The 16,369-nt window shown below is 39.4% G+C and overlaps 1 protein-coding gene across 4 annotated transcripts in view; it reads right to left on the reverse strand.

Annotated features, from left to right (window-relative positions):
• The window catches only part of AUTS2 (activator of transcription and developmental regulator AUTS2), a 1,214,671-nt gene that overhangs the window by 37,018 nt on the left and 1,161,284 nt on the right, over positions 1–16,369 (reverse strand). For 2 of the 4 annotated variants that reach the window (XM_066576451.1, XM_066576427.1), the window contains exons 7-9: positions 1,342–1,819; positions 481–734; positions 77–318 (exon numbers count right to left, since the gene is read on the reverse strand). In XM_066576451.1, the coding sequence (XP_066432548.1) occupies positions 77–318; positions 481–734; positions 1,342–1,819 (974 nt within the window). The remainder of the gene's footprint in view (positions 1–76; positions 319–480; positions 735–1,341; positions 1,820–16,369) is intronic. The other 2 variants (XM_066576435.1, XM_066576444.1) reach the window with 2 other exon arrangements.

A 16,369-nucleotide genomic window follows, 5' to 3' on the forward strand; every position in this document is an offset into this window, starting at 1 on the left:
ACTGACAGTAAAAGACTCTTAATTTTAGGAACAACCAGACTATCAATATATAGAGTTGTGTTCTACTTATCCTCACATTTCTGCCTGGGGTACGCACCATGGGTGGTGCTGGAGTTGGCATGATGGCGGTAGGCGGGATGGCGTGCGGGAAAGGTGTGAAGGTGTGCTGGTGTGTGTGCTGATGCGTGTGCTGGTGTTGATGCTGGTGTTGGTGGAATTCTGTCCTCAGATATGGTGGCGGCCCTAAGGATGCCCCACGATCTGCACTTTGCGAAGCCAAAAACCGTGTGTTTAGCTCTTGTCGGAGAAGGTCTTGCTCTGCAAAGAGAGTAAAAAAATATTTTCAAATTATTATTTTAAACATAACATGTAACCAAAAATATTCTTTCTTAACAATTATTGTACAATTTCTCCAACGTTCTAAGGTATTTGCTAAATATTGAACTTGTCTCTACTTACTTGGTAAACTTTATAAATTACCTGAATAAGTGCTATTAGCTGGATGTCCTGGAACTGGAAGGGCCCCTGAAGTCAGTGGAGGTGGAGGAGGTAAAGCAGCAGGCGGGGCAAACATATTTGAGTGATGCTGGTGAGCAGGAGGTTGGATGGTTGGTGTAAAGCTATGCAAGGGGCTGTGGCTTGGTAAAGATAGGGGATATGGAGAAGATGATGGATGATGAGCCAAATGGGATGGTGGCACTTGGCTTTTGGCAGGAGTGCTGCTTCTGCTGCTGCTGTAGAAATAAAGACAACATTTTTAGCAAAATCACTTTCATCTGCAGAGGCTGATTACATATAAATACTTTTATCTGACAAACGGAATTGTAAGACAATGTTGACCAGCAAGATTCAAGGTGGAAAATGGACAATGGATTTACTCAATACAGTTATGTATTGGGTTACATAATCAGGCTTTACGAGTTACTATATTTTTCTTTATGCGTATAATGACAACTATTATATAGTATTCAATATTTCATGTCTGATATATTATTGTAGCTAAAAGCTGATAAGTGTTACAGTTTTTATATGTTGCTTACAGCAAATGTCCAGACAACTGCATGGACACCCTGTGCTTTGTTTCAGGTCCAATGGGCATTTATTCTACTTTTTACCTATACAGCTTTTTTATTTATTACATTCTTTGGGGGGAATTTATTAATATTGGCATTTCTGAAGCCCACCGTCCAAAATGCAGTAAGAAGAAGAATCCTCTTAATACATTTAGCCCATTTTGGGCAATGATAATTTCCAGTATAACTTATGGGATGTGGGCACAGGACCCTTCATTAATTCCTACATTTATTGTGAAAGAGAAAATGTCATTTTTTTTTAACCAACCTTAAACTGTTCACACTTAAGCCGCTGCTATTGTAGTTGCACAATGTCTGAGGCAAAGACTGAGAAGAAGGTCGTGCTTGCACTACTGGTGGGCTTGGGTGAATAGGTGGCTGAGAGTGGTTCTGAGCCTTTGGTGGCAGCTGCACTTGTGGTCGAGGTGGCAATTGAGTTTCTCGCTCTATCGGAGCATGAGGAAGCTGAAGAGGCTCAGTCTGTGTCTGGGTAGGTGTCTCTGATTGAGAAACAGCAACTGGTCCTGGAGAAGACAACAGCAATGGCTGTGGCTCTAAGTCAGGTTGAATAGTAGGTAGTGTTGGTGGTCCTAGTTCTTTGCACACTGTAGTTTCGAATTCAAGCTCGGCAGTGCTGTCTTGACTCTTCTCTTGGCTTCTTTCTAGTCCCGACACTTTTGGTGGAACTGGACCTGAACCATCTTTGCATTTGTTTGCTGTCAGTAAACTGACACCCAGTTCTGTATCTGCAAGAAAAAAAATGATATATGTATAGGTTGTCATATATGCTTTATTTTGTGGGAAAATATCAAAGAAAATCTGAAATTTGAACCAGACAGAGACAACGAAATTGCTTTGACTGCAGAAACATAATTTTATGCATAAATAATGTAATTCCAGGGTAAGCAGCAGAGCTTTGGAAATGAGCTCACATCCTTCAATTGAAGATAACCACAGGTGACATATCACATTGTGAGCCTCATTACCTATCTAAGACCAGATGTTAATGAGTAAAGCAGAGTTTAGAACATATTGCCGTAGTGAGCAGATGTGTTCTTGTTTTACATTCTCACACAAAACACCTTTGCAGCTATTCTTATGAGTTGCCCTAAATGTTGTTATACAATTGCTAAAACAGACCCAGAAAATGAACTCTTAAGATTCTGCATGGATAGAATAAGAATATAGCCAGTCTAACAACATTTAATTATTTGTTTTCTGTTTATGTGTTATTGAAATGAAAAAACAAAACAACAGCATGAAAAGTTACAAGCTCCATCTATAAAAGGAAATATAGGGAATTTTTCTGAGCTTGGCCCAATGTAACTACATTACCTCAATGCTTTGCTATAGACTTGCCACACTGTAAAACAATGGGGTGTTTATGCATTTAAAGGAAATTTCTTAAGAAAAGCAAAAAGACTCCATAGTGTCATACAAACGAATTATGTTAGTGCACTGAGAGCTAAGGTAACAACCATCGACAGGAAATCCAACTGTAGTTTACAGTATATAGACAAATCCTGCAGTCTAGCCAGTGAAAAAGGCAGATTTCTCAAATGCATTTGGCATGTCGGCAAACCTGATGAGCGTCACCAAAGGGGTGTTTATTTTATATTAGCAGCATATTAGACGATGACTATTACTTTGCACTCTTTTTTAGAATATTTACTGTAATTGCACGGTATAGTCACTAAATAAAAGATATTTGGTGCAGTAGGAAATTCTTTCATCGTGCCATCTGGAAGATTATAATCTAACAGCAATCAGTCCCTGGTGCTAAAATTGGGTGTGATTTCACCACTTATGTGTCTAATCAATTCCCACAAGGACTTGTCACTGGAATACAAAAATCGGATGATTTTATTTATAGCAACTGTTGAGTCTCCTGACTGTACAGTCATCCTGGCTCCTCCATAGGATTACATAGCTAAGAAGCTAATAGTATATCTTATAGAAGAAACAATGTCAGGGTGAATGTATAATATTGTATCTACATTCACAATGCCACTGGTGAGATGAGCAGCCAGTCTCATAACTGTGGGATAAAAAGGATTTTTAGATTTTTTGGAAGTTAGTTTTAGAAGTTTGGAAACACATTTCACGAAGGATAAATGTTGTACACGTCTTGTAATTTACAGGACCCAATTGATATCACAAGAAAGATGTTTGATAGATATATCTATTAATATGCTAATGGTAAATATCATCAGTTAGGGTAATATGAGTGCAGGTCATTTTCCGAAATGTTCCTTTTAACTAGAAAAATCTACTGACCCCTAAACATTCCAATGAATTGCAAGATTAGGGTGCGCTGTTTACGGCATTGTTTGTAGGCCACTGTTCGGCAGGACATTTTTAGCTAACGTAACTGTTATAGGCACAAGGGCTACCATGCTCAACCCAACTGACATATTAAGTCCCGATACATATCAAGTGTGAATAGCAGAACACTTATGTTGAATATATTCTTCAATCCGGGGGCCACAATTGAATGTGGAAATAGGACTTGTGCAAATCAACAACAGACAGAACTATTATCATTACAAAGATGGTTCAAACTGAAAGTGAACGATAATCGTTCAGTTTAAACGCCAGCCAACGACTGAACAACAAATGAGAATCATGCACTTCTCATTCTTCATTGAGTTTTAGCCGGCATAAGAATCAGTGTTGGCTTCTCGCTATGGTTAAACACCGATCGTTCAGTGTTCCACACAGGAATGTGAAACGCTGAACGAGAAGTTCATGATTCCCAACGATGATTGTCTAGACAGGTTGCACGAGTGGAAAAATGAGCTGTTGATGATGTCACCAGTTCCTTCACTCGGGCATACTAGAATCATGAGGTTTTTCATTTGGTGTAGAAGGAACATAAGTGTATGGCTGGTAAAAAAAGCTATAGGCAGCATCAGCAAATCAACTACTAGCATCTAGCTACATTGTGAAATGAATAGGAATAAATATTACGTCAAAATCCAAACAACTGCATAAATAAATAAGCAAAACACATTACATGCAGAAGAAGTAGATTTCTAAACTTCTTACAACTCAAGTGTGTTTATGTGTGTCAACATTAATTTTACTTGAAATTTATAACAGATTATTCTCTGCCTTCTGGCTTATTTTAAAGCTTGCAAATTCAGTTTATAGAGGGTGGGGAGCGTTGTGGGATTTCATGGCTGTGATGCTGTCTATCTTCAGAGCACTGAAGTTCCATCATTAGGAGAGAACACAATAGGGGATCTCACTTGGAATAACTAAAACTAACTATATCAACCTCACCCAAGGGGAAAAATTGTCACTTTCTGTTGCTGTCATGTAAATATAGCTTCTGCAGCACATATCATTAAGTCACACACTATAAAGGGATTATGAAATAAAAAAAAAGCCAAACAAACCCAATACATTCAGTTGTGAGGGACAGGAAATAGCAGTGTTACATAGTCACAAAACAAAACCTTTCCATCAAATTACTGGAAATATTAAGAGGCAGTCAAAAACCTAATATGAGCAGAAGCCGTTGTGTTCCCAAAGCTCCTTTCTCACAGTCCCAAAAGATACGTTCTAAATCTGCTTACACAGGTAAAGAATAATGAAATACATATCCTAGCTTTAATTAAGACTCCAGGGCTTTCCGAATGAATGTAGTCTATGCATAAGTGGAGTCTCCTGGGATTTAATTTGTCAGTTTTTCTAATCTCCATAAAAAGAAAATATGGTAATGATAAGCCTGCTTGAAAAAAAAATGTGATTTCCCCTCCCCAACTACATAATCTTCTGTCGTTATGCAACAACAATGTACGTCTTCACATCTATTTATCGAAGAGCGCCTATGTGCTGGATTGACAGAACATGCAATTATCTTTCAAGTAAGTGCTCACGTGCGAAGAGTATGTACGAAGGCAAGGTTTGCCTTCTTATTCCTTACAGTAATTGAGTTATTTTACCTCTATATTTCCAGTGCTAGCTCTGCTGCTATTGTTGCCTTTCCTAATACTCCCATTGTTGCCCTTCCTATATAGTAAAACAATAGGAGTTGCTTAAAACACCAAGAAAAGGACAACAAAATATAAAAAATGTCAAAATATTAAAAACTGCATAAAAATGTAACTGATAGCTATAACAGAATTCTTTGACCTGGACAGCCGCTATCTCAACAGGTCTTTATGAAGTGCATCTTCACCACCCATAACTATTTTACTGTTCTTCACAAGTACACTATACTGAGAAAGGTATTGGAACGCCCACCAATATTAAGCTATCAAGAGAAGTGGATTTGCAAATCAGATATGTGAGTATTAGGTATAAAGGAGAGTATCACACAGGCATGAGAAAGCGTGAGGTGTGGAGTTGACAGACTTTCCCGCGTATGATGATGTCATCTGAGCAACGAATCAGTATGGGACATCGCAGCTCTTTTGACCTTATGAAGCTCACTGTTGGTAATGTTACTTGGAAATAGAAAACATCTATTATGTGTGTGCACAGTGCACCCATGTTCAGGGAGACACCGTAAACTGAAAAAAGTGGACAAAGCCTTGTACGAGCTGTGAAGGAGTGATCCACATCATCTACTGCTCAGAAAGTCTCAAAGGACATTGGAAATACCACTGGCACCAGAACTATCCATAGGAAAGTGCATGTGAAGGGTTACCATAGGTGAGCATTTGCACACAAGCCGACATCATAGGAGTGGACGCACAAAGCCACCTGCACTGGTACTTAAAGCGTCATTCTTGGACTCACTTTTCCTACGTATTGCTGTACGATTGCAATGTTCTTCAAACATTGCACTACAATGAAGTTCTGCTGTAACTCAGGATCAATGCTAAATAAATAATGAAATAAATGGCATTATATGACTAAAGCCCCATTTACACTGAAGGATGATTGCTCAAAAATCGCTCAAACGACAGTCTGAGTGACAGTTTTGAGCAATCATTTTTGCATAAACTGTTAAGTAGCTAGCTACTTAAGGATTAAATGAAGGTGGAGCGGAACACCGCTGACAGCTCAAAGAACAGCAGATGCTTCGTATATGCAGACAGCTGCTTTGTTCTTGGAGCTTTCAGCTGGTATCCCGCTTAGAAGTTCGAGTGGGATACCAGCTGAAAGAATGCTATCAGCGGTGTCGCACTGAGAACTCAGCGTGTGGTGCTAATAAGGCTCATAGCTGATTTTTAGCTTGCTATCGTTGTGTCTAAATGGGCCTTAAGGCTCCTTGGGACAAAAAGAGAAACCTTCAGTCTTAGTGCACAATAATCTTTAAGAGCAACAAGATACATATTTCATGGCATATAAAGATACTTTATCATAGTGAAAATTGTAGCTTGGAGACTATATGCCAAAAAATAGCTCGAAAAACAACAATAAGCCTCTAACTCAGCTCCAGGCAAGCATTGTTTTCATGGTCTTGATGATTCAAAACTACAAAGCGGAATGTCATAGAAACTCTCTAAGCTCTCTTTGAGGATCTTTTACATGGGCTAATAGCAGCCTTTTGAGAAGCATCTATCAATGAGATTCACACTCACTGAAATGGCCTTCACACAGGCCAATGCATTTTCCATTGGGGATGAACGATCACTAATGCATTCGTTAGGCCCTAATACAGTATAAGCAGCACATTCTCCATTTATATGATTAGATGTACTGCCGACATCGATTATTAATTTTTTGGGTGCATAAAAGATATGATCAGCCACTGAACTAGTGTTTGCCCGTTCATTGATTGATAGGGTGCAGTTTCATATGGCCCAATGATTGTCAAATGCCATGCCCAATCATCATGCCATGTAAAAGGGCTTTTAATAGCTAAAAATACTCACATAATGAAAGCCATCATATATGCTTATTAGCAAGTGTGACAAAACCTGCTAATTAGCAGGTGGGCCACTGCACCCACGAATATAATAAGACTGTGTCCCCTTTAAAAGTGTTTACTAGCCAGTTCTAAGCATTTTTATGGGTACCTCCCCATGAATTCACGTTCAGTTATTACCTGTTGAGTTAAAATTCTTCAATGCTGGAAGAAAAATAAATCACAGACATTTTTTGTTTCATTCTTATAGGAATTTTGAATATGTTAAAATATTCAATAGCACAATGTGGGAAAAAAAAGCCTTGAGTGTTTTTGTGAAGGCCAATAGAAAGGATGTGAATCCCGACCATTTTTGCGCAGATACGCTTTTTATTATTTCTTAAACTATCCATTTAACAACTATAATTTGCTGTCAGCTGTGCAATTCATAAGCACTTTGTTTTGAGCAGTAACTGTATTGTAAGTGTTTATTAAAGCAGACTTCTTGTATTAAATAGGCTGGCAGCGTTCCCAACATACAGGCTCAAGGCACAGAAATTAATACGCTGACATTTAATGTTAATAAAGGGTCTGAACAATATGCGTCTCTTCAAACTCCTTGTTCATTTGGAATTTAATTTACAGAGAAAATGTGCTCCTCCGGATCGGCTGTGTTGGTAAACATCCATTGAAATTGACAGTCATATAGCCTTTAATCATTTAATAAACTTTTAACCACTGATAATATGTGACAGGATGGATGCTTCAAAGAGAACCCTTTCTATGAACCCTCAAGGCAGGTGGTAAAGCTTGCTTTCCGTTATTAAAGTTAGTGGGCAATACACGAACGATGGGTATTCAAAGTCATAGAATTCTATGAAGTTGGATGTAACCTTAATAATATAACCTAAAATCTATGATGAGCATCCTTAACTCTTTCCAATCCAATTTGTATCCTGGTTTTCCTAGGGGGCTTATTCTTTTTCTGCTGTTATACAACAACGCTATCTGCTGGCTAAAGCTAGTACTGCATGAGGTGACACGTTGGATAGGCTCAGACAGCAGAGAGGCTGGCAATATACAGTAAGAGAACCCCGGCTGATGTCTTCCAACATTGGAGCTGTACAGCCTTAAATCATAATGTCTTCAGAGGTCAGACATAGTGGATTGGAAAGGGTTAAAGCAGTATCTCAGGTTGCATCCTTTCCTGTAGGTTGAAAGGGTAATAGGAAGCTCTATCTGCCATTCATATATCCTAATGTAGCAGGTTGGCCTATAATAAATTAATGATGGGGACCTACTTCAATCACTATAATATTCTAATACTTTGTACAAGGGTTGATGTATGATATGTGTAGCCTGTGAAGCTCCACACAGGCTCTGAGGTTAATGGGGTCCACCATCTAGTTTGCATGTAAGGGACAGCCCTAATAGTTCCCATGACCTACTTATGGTTTGCAGTCCACTAAAAGACTGGTGGAGGATTTTCTCGAAAAACACAAGGGTGGTAACTTCATTTTTTTTGTAATTTGCTACTTTTGTTCACCTCTGATTTTACAAAGTAGTGAGCATACAAATAGAAGGGCTTGAGTTAATACCCATCTACACTATTTAACGCATGACCAGTATTGGAAAAAATGAGTAAAAATATGGTGGATGCATTAACAATTATATGCACAAGACAATGTTTAGAATTATGGAATGTATATATTAACAACGTCGTAAAATATGCAGTAAGAACTGTTACAAAAATGTCTACCTGCTTTGATATACAAACTTAGATAAAATGTATTAAATGTGTAGCAAGGCCGAAACCTCATCTTATCCGACATCACACTTGAATCTTTAGCAAATCCATAGTTAGTTCATATTGTGAGTACAATTTAATGTTTTTTCTTAACTTCACGTTACAGCACTTACATACAACTCTAGGACAGAATTTACTTTACAGTGATGGATGAGGTCAAAGGGAATTACATCTATTTAGATACTACTATACCACGCTACTATGGCTGCTTAGTCTGGGTAGGAAAGGAATACAAAGTACATGTCAACAAAAATTAGACCCATCAATAAAATGTTTATTTCCACTTACAAAGTCAGCCCGACACAATTGCTAAAGAAAATTATTCATGTCTAGACCTATTCGACTTGACAGGGCTCCAACATCTGCCATCAGTCTATCTTACTTTCTTCCTTTGGAAAGAACAATATCCTTTCTGTTTCATTTTGAAATTTAATTAAAAGAAATGCAAAGCTGGAATTTCAATTTCTAATTCTTCTCAGTCACACAAACTAAAAAAATAAATACAATTAGCAAACTGTGTTTATTCAAGTCACATTAATTTCCACTTTTTCTAAAGGAGGAACATGCAGCTTGGCTCAGCTAAAGGAAATTTTATTACAGACTTGACATGGTGTGTAAACACTAATTACAATCATCTTGAAATTTTCAGATTTGCCTTTATTTTTCTAATAAGGAAGAAATTTGTTAGAAAGGGTCACAACTTGGTTGATACCAGTACTAAATCTCTTAAAAATAGAACTTTGGCTGCACTCTAATCCCAGCTGAGCTTATTAACAAAAATTACCTGTTTGGGACCCTTTAACAGGTAGAAAACGGAACTACTGAAAAGGGCAGCTCTCACTCTGTAGGAGTTGGCATGATTATGTATAGCACTAGGTGCTTAGTAACACTACATTTTGCCCTTGGCCAGATGCTTTAGCTGCTGCACTCATGATGTTTAGCTGATTGACAACAGGTCTATTTTTTGGCCACCCTTAACTGTTTTAGATCCATCATACCATAGTCTTTACAGGGATTTCAGTCTTGTTTTTAGTAAATACTGACCAGACATGTAATTGAAAAAAGGGCACTTCTATCAAGATGATAATTATATATGGAGTCCTTAAGGATCTATGAAAAATAATTAAGAAAAGTCCCAAATTTGTAATTATTGCTACTTTTTGAATAAAGGAAATTGACAACTTGAGAGTCACAAAGTAGAAATTAAGTTTTGTAGTCCTGGCATAAATCATGGAGTATAGAATTATAAAGCAGAGGGAATATTGCCACCTGCACATGACTAGGTCAGATTCTGGATGCGGGATCCTGCACCGGAATCCGACCCTGTGCCCGACTGGTGACGACGAGTACCAGTTATTTGTTGTCGTGTGCAGGTGGCCTTCTGTACTGCGGATGGTATGACCGTTGAGCCATTGGACATGTGAGGTACAGATTTTCCCGCGTCAACGCCTAGTGACCTTTCCGACCTTTCCACAATGGAAGCCGTCTGTGTGGAGCATGATGCAAATTTTTCCTCCATGAACGGAAAATCGCAATCACTGTCCACTCATGTGAGCAGACATGCGGAAACTCCATTGGTTTGAACTGGTATGGAATGCTGTGGATCGTCTGCGCAGGGGGCAATCGCAGATTCCTCAATTCAAACCAGGCTATGTGCAGCCGGCCTAAGACTGAGTAAATTTTCTCTTTCTCCAATTTTTCATATTGTAAATATAAAATTAATCATGACAGTGACAGCATTTTAATAGTGCAATTCATTACAAAGATCAATATCATTACATAATCATACATGTTAGGTCAATGGCTTATATATTATAGGTTGAAACAATTTTAGTGAAGAACATTTCTTTTTACTGAAACTCAGCAACCTAATTTTAGGTAATTTGTGGCATAAAGATGCCCAACATTCTCAAATCCAATTCAAGAGACACCACATATTGAGTAATTTTACAATTTATAATATCCCAGGTTTCTCCACTTCAGCTGTAAAATAAACATTTAAACTAGGTAAAACTGCATTTCGCTTTTTACCTCTCATTTGCATTACCTCTTCCTTCCTAAATTTGATCGTTAGCAATTTTCCTGTATTTGCATCCTCATTTAAGCACACAAGTAAACCTGTCAAACTAAGTGTCAAATTTAGATCTGTATCTCAACACAAGGCCAAGCTACGTTTGTATAACCAAATACCTAAGTAGGTCAGTCAATAGTCATGCAACCTTATTTGAACTTCTCAACATGTTTTTCATTAGGATAAACATTAGGTTCCTTCCTGTTCCCTATAGGTAAACCACAAAATTGTCATATAATTCACATAAACATAGTAATAAATTTTGAGAGTCAATAACAATTGCTAAGGAAAATGTTCCATTGATGGAATGAAGACATATTTAATCTCATTTTCTGCATGGCTTTAAAGAAAAATCCATCTACTTTCAATAAAATATTGCCATACATACAATATATAGTGAGTTTTATTTAAAAACGGAACCATATTTTACTAGTTGCCCTAGAATGATTATCAGATAACAATACAACATTTTTTATCGTATATAGTCCATTACTAGAGATGAGCGAGAATACTCGCTAAGGCTAACTACTCGAGCGAGTAATGCCTTAGTCGAGTATCTCCCCGCTCGTCTCTAAAGATTCGGGTGCCGGCACGGGTGACAGGTGAGTTGCGGGAGTGAGCAGGGGGGAGCGGGGGGAGAGGGAGAGAGGGATCTCCCCTCCGTTCCTCCCAGCTCTCCCTCGCTGCTCCCCGCCCGTCGCCGGCAGTCGAATCTTTAGAGATCCATTACATATTAGCCTATTCATAGGGTCCATTCAGACGGTTGTATATTTTGCGTGCATGTATTTTTACGGACAGAGAAGAGTTTAGTACCGTGTTAGCCAGTAGAGCAAAATGTGATTGTTCTCAGCTAGAGAAACCAAATCATCTTGTAGATATGATACCTTTTAATGGCTAACAAAAATACATGATGTTATTGCAAGCTTTCGAACCTGTTCGCAATAACATCATGTATTTTTGTTAGCCATTAAAAGCTAGCATATCTACAAGATGACTTGGTTTCTCTTACTGAGAACAATCACGCATTTCACGGACAGCACACAGACTCATAGCTAATGAGCCTCTTCACATGAGTGCCTTTTTATGTGCACTGATGGTCCACTTGAATATAATTACTGCTTGTCCCATACGGGTCCATATTGCCGATGAGAGTAGGACATGCAATGTCCACAGTCTGCTAGCATTGTACAGCACATTAACTTGTGTTTGTGTGTTGTTTGATGCCAGTTATGCCAAAACATCTCAGGTGCAACTCGCACACAACCATTTAAATGCTGCCTTAGGCCACTCTCACACACAGCATTGTCGTAATTTTACCACCGTTTTTGGATACAGGTTACTGCAACCGGCAGCGGTTTTTAACGCACTCCATCATTGTGATGGGTGATGAGGTGCGTTAAGAAGCATTAAAACACAACAAAATAGAGCAGGCAGCACCCAAAAATGGTGGCGTTCAAGCGCAGGTCTGCAAGGCCCCATTGAAAGTGATTACCGCTGGGTCAAGAACGCATGTGTGAGAGTGACCTTGGGCACATTAATGTGAATTTGACAGTACTTTTCTTGTTGTTAAAATTCAGTATACAGCATTAGGGCTCAGTCACATGGGCGCATCGGCACCCGTCCACAGGCGCCGATGCGCCCGTGTGACTGAGCCCTTCCTGCAGGAAGAAGACGGCCGTACCCTCAAGACGGACGTCTCTCTACAGCACTGAAGAAAGAACACATGACCAGCAATGAAGCCGGTCACATGTTCTTTCTCCCAGCGCTACAGAGAGATGTCCGTCTTGAGGTACGGCCGTCTTCCTTCCGCAGTAACACGGGCGCCGATGCGCCCGTGTAACTGAGCCCTCATATTACAGTAGTAGAGATTCTTTGGCTCAATTAGCATACACCTATCTCGAAGGGGCCCTTAATGCCATTGACCAAAACCATAAACAAAATGGTATCATTATTCAGTATACTATATAACAGAGACCTATTAGTCATTCAAAAATAAGATGGTTGTTAGGAAGGGTAGCATTGGGCAAAAACTCAGAATCCAGCTTTTTGAATTAAACCCCTTGCTACAAAGTATTAGCTAGTGTATGTTAGGAATCACAAACTGAGGGAGTTGTTTAGTGCTCTCTAATCATCTTGGGCAATACTGTCATATATTCCCCAGGAACGATCTAGCATTAGCAAGGTAGGACACTTGGTAACAAGACTTCAGCGGATTGTCAAGGGGGCAAAATATAAGTTTTTAGTTTTTGACCAGACTCAATCCAAATTGTCTACAGTGGAAATCTCGGACTTAAATAACACGATCCTATGTAAATTATGCATTTTGAATTAAACTCCTATATGTCTGGCATGCTTTTTTTTTTACAAATAGAAAAAAAACAATCAATTTAATATTCTGTACTTGTGACTGAGGCAATGTTGTTATTAGGGGAAAAGAATAGAGATGAGCGAACGTGCTCGTTTAGGACAATTACTTGATCAAGCATCGCTTTTTTCGAGTAACTGCCTACTCGGGAAAAAAGATTTGGGGGGCACTGGGGGGCGGCGGGGTGGAGCGGAGGGTAGCAGAGGGGAGCTCTCTCTCTCTCTCTTTCCTCCCCACTTTTCCCCGCTCACCCCCGGCGCCCCCCGAATTTTTACGCCCAATTAGGCAGTAGCTCGAAAAAAGCTATGCTCGATCAAGTAATTGCTCTAAACTAGCCCGTTCGCTCATCTCTAGAAAAGAACTTACATTTAAGGCACATTAAAGCTGTATGGGTGATATCATTGGGCAAGAATGGAAATCGTATCTGGCTAACTTGAAGGTCTGTGTATATAGGACTTTTTTTTTTTTAAAGCAGAAAAAAAGCTGTTTACTCAATGACACAGAAAGGCGTAAGTGGCTAAATTTGTGAATTTTTTTAAAGATAAGCAATAAGAGTTTAATTGCAACTAATTCTTTGTGGCAAACCTTCACGTAGTTAGATTTTACTGCGTTACATCGAGCGTGCAAAATCAACAGAGGATACACATTATGTTAGCACTTCTGAATATCAATTTAACTTCTGGCAGAAAATTCAAAATACATTTTTATCAAAGTAGAAAGAAAATTGGACTTCTGTTTTTAATCTTATGGTTTTCTCTATTTATGTTCGTAAGATATTTATTATACTGAAGCGCACAGTATAAAACCATAATGATGAATAACTGTCTAGGTTAATGAAAAACAGCAGGAGATCATAATAGAACTCTGAGAACATTTACATCTATCCTATTTCATCGAAAACATAAAAATGTATTGTTTTAACTCTTTAAAGGGGTTGTCCCGAGGCAGCAAGTGGGTCTGTACACTTCTGCATGGCCATAATAATGCACTTTGTAATGTACATTGTGCATTAATTATGAGCCATGCAGAAGTTATAAAAAGTTTTATACTTACCTGTTCCGTTGCTGGCGTCCTCGTCTCCATGGTGCCGACTAATTTTCGCCCTCCGATGGCCAAATTAGCCGCGCTTGCGCAGTCCGGGTCTTCTGCAGTCTTCTATGGGGCTCCGTGTAGCTCCGTGTAGCTCCGCCCCGTCACGTGCCGATTCCAGCCAATCAGGAGGCTGGAATCGGCAGTGGACCGCACAGAAGAGCTGCGGTCCACGGAGGAAGAGGCCATCTTCAGCGGTGAGTAGAGAAGTCACCGGAGCGCGGGGATTCAGGTAAGCGCTCCGGTGAGCTTTCTTTACCTCCCTGCATCGGGGTTGTCTCGCGCCGAACGGGGGGGGGGTTGAAAAAAAAAAAAACCCGTTTCGGCGCGGGACAACCCCTTTAAGGCCTAATGGGCCTAACGATTTAGGGAGGTAGACATTTCTACAAGATGAAAATTATCATCAGTCACTGCAGAATAAATAAACGGAAAATGGCTTTTGATTTCCTTAACTAAGCTATCAGAACAGCATAAGTTTTACTTTATCGGTTGTCAGTCCTGTAATGTCCCATTCGGATGGAGCGACACATTTTATGTGAAGCGTTGAGCAGAAAGCGTTTACGCGAAACGAGAAGCCGACGATCCAGCGATATTTTTTATGCCAACTGAAAGTCAGTGATAACAAGAAGAGGACAAATAGTAAACAATTTCTTTGGTTTATTATACTGGGCGATAATTACTCAATCTAGTTTGTTTGAGCGAATTTTGAGCGAAAATGCCAGATTTATAACCCTCAGGGTGGTTTCACACGAGTGATGAAATCGCGCAAGAAAATTGCAAGTGGCAACAATGCTTTTGCGAGAAAAAGCAGCACTGACGCTCAAAAATCGTGGAAAAGAAATACACGATTTTGCTGTGATTTTCTTACGGTGATATTGTGGTGTGAAACTACCCTTAAAGAGGTTTCTGAGTTTAAGGCGAGGCTCAGATGGCCGTAAGCATAAAACACTGAGGGGTCCTGCAGCGTTTTACATTGTTTTTACAGCGGTGGAGCTGGCCATGACCCTGCGTACTGCTCCGTATGGCAGGAAAATTGTACTCACGCATGCTGTCATGCACATTACACCTGTTTTTTGTTTATAATTTCCGCAATCACATGTGTGTGCGTATATATACGTGCTCATAGAGTCCGTTGTTCTCTATCTCGCATATATAGGTGGATAAAAACACACCTCTTCAGGGAGCCATACCATATCCCCTAAACCAAACGCCTCTGTATTCTGCCTGATAACATGCTCCCTGACCTACTGACTGCAATCCCTGCTAGCCACCATCAACTGCCCCTGCAGTCATACCGATTCTGCCGTCACACAGCTAAATGTCTGACCATTGTTTATGTGTATAGCATCCCTCACTCTCCACCTCCCATACTGTGCACATCTCCAGCCCCTTTACCTTCTATATCACCCCATTACTTGTAGTATGTAAGCTCGTTGGAGCAGGACCCTAACCCCTATTGTTTCAATTAACTGATTACTACATGTAACCATGTTTCTGAAATTTTTCTACTTTTGTCTTTCTGTATTCCCCCTGTCTTTGTAAGCGCTATACAAATAAAGATTATTATTAATATTAAATAGAAAATGCTGCGTTCATTTTTGGACTCACGTATTGCACAATTCCGACATGCTAATGTGATACGAACTGCATAAGGCAATGCAATTGCACATCACACGGGTGTACCGAGCCAACGTAATACACAGTCATGTGAGCCCAGCCTAAATTAAATACAGAAATGTACCGTATGTGTTTAAATGCTTATCAGGTGATGCCATCATGGATCAAAAGTATTTATTTTTCATTTTAATTCTCTTGACTAGCTCTGTTGCATCTTTGTTTTGATGCTGCCAGGGATTACCATACTCTCCACTCTTCCAGACAGTTCCCCTATTTACAGCTGCCTACACAACCCTCTATAACAAGGTATATAAGTGAGTGATGTAATTACTTAGTGTCTTTACACACAACAATGATCTCCCACTAGAGACAGGTCAGCTGCTTTGTTGCTTACTAGACAATGCACTATATAAAGCCCCATTTACATGCAACGATTATTGCTCAAAATTCGTTCAAACGATGACTTATGATCGCTGTGTGCAAACGCTTCCATCTTTCACTCTTCGGCTGAATGATGATATTTAGGTGAGCATAAAATCCATCA

The sequence above is a fragment of the Eleutherodactylus coqui genome, chromosome 1 (assembly GCF_035609145.1).
Source record: "Eleutherodactylus coqui strain aEleCoq1 chromosome 1, aEleCoq1.hap1, whole genome shotgun sequence".
NCBI classification, from domain to species: Eukaryota; Metazoa; Chordata; class Amphibia; order Anura; family Eleutherodactylidae; genus Eleutherodactylus; species Eleutherodactylus coqui.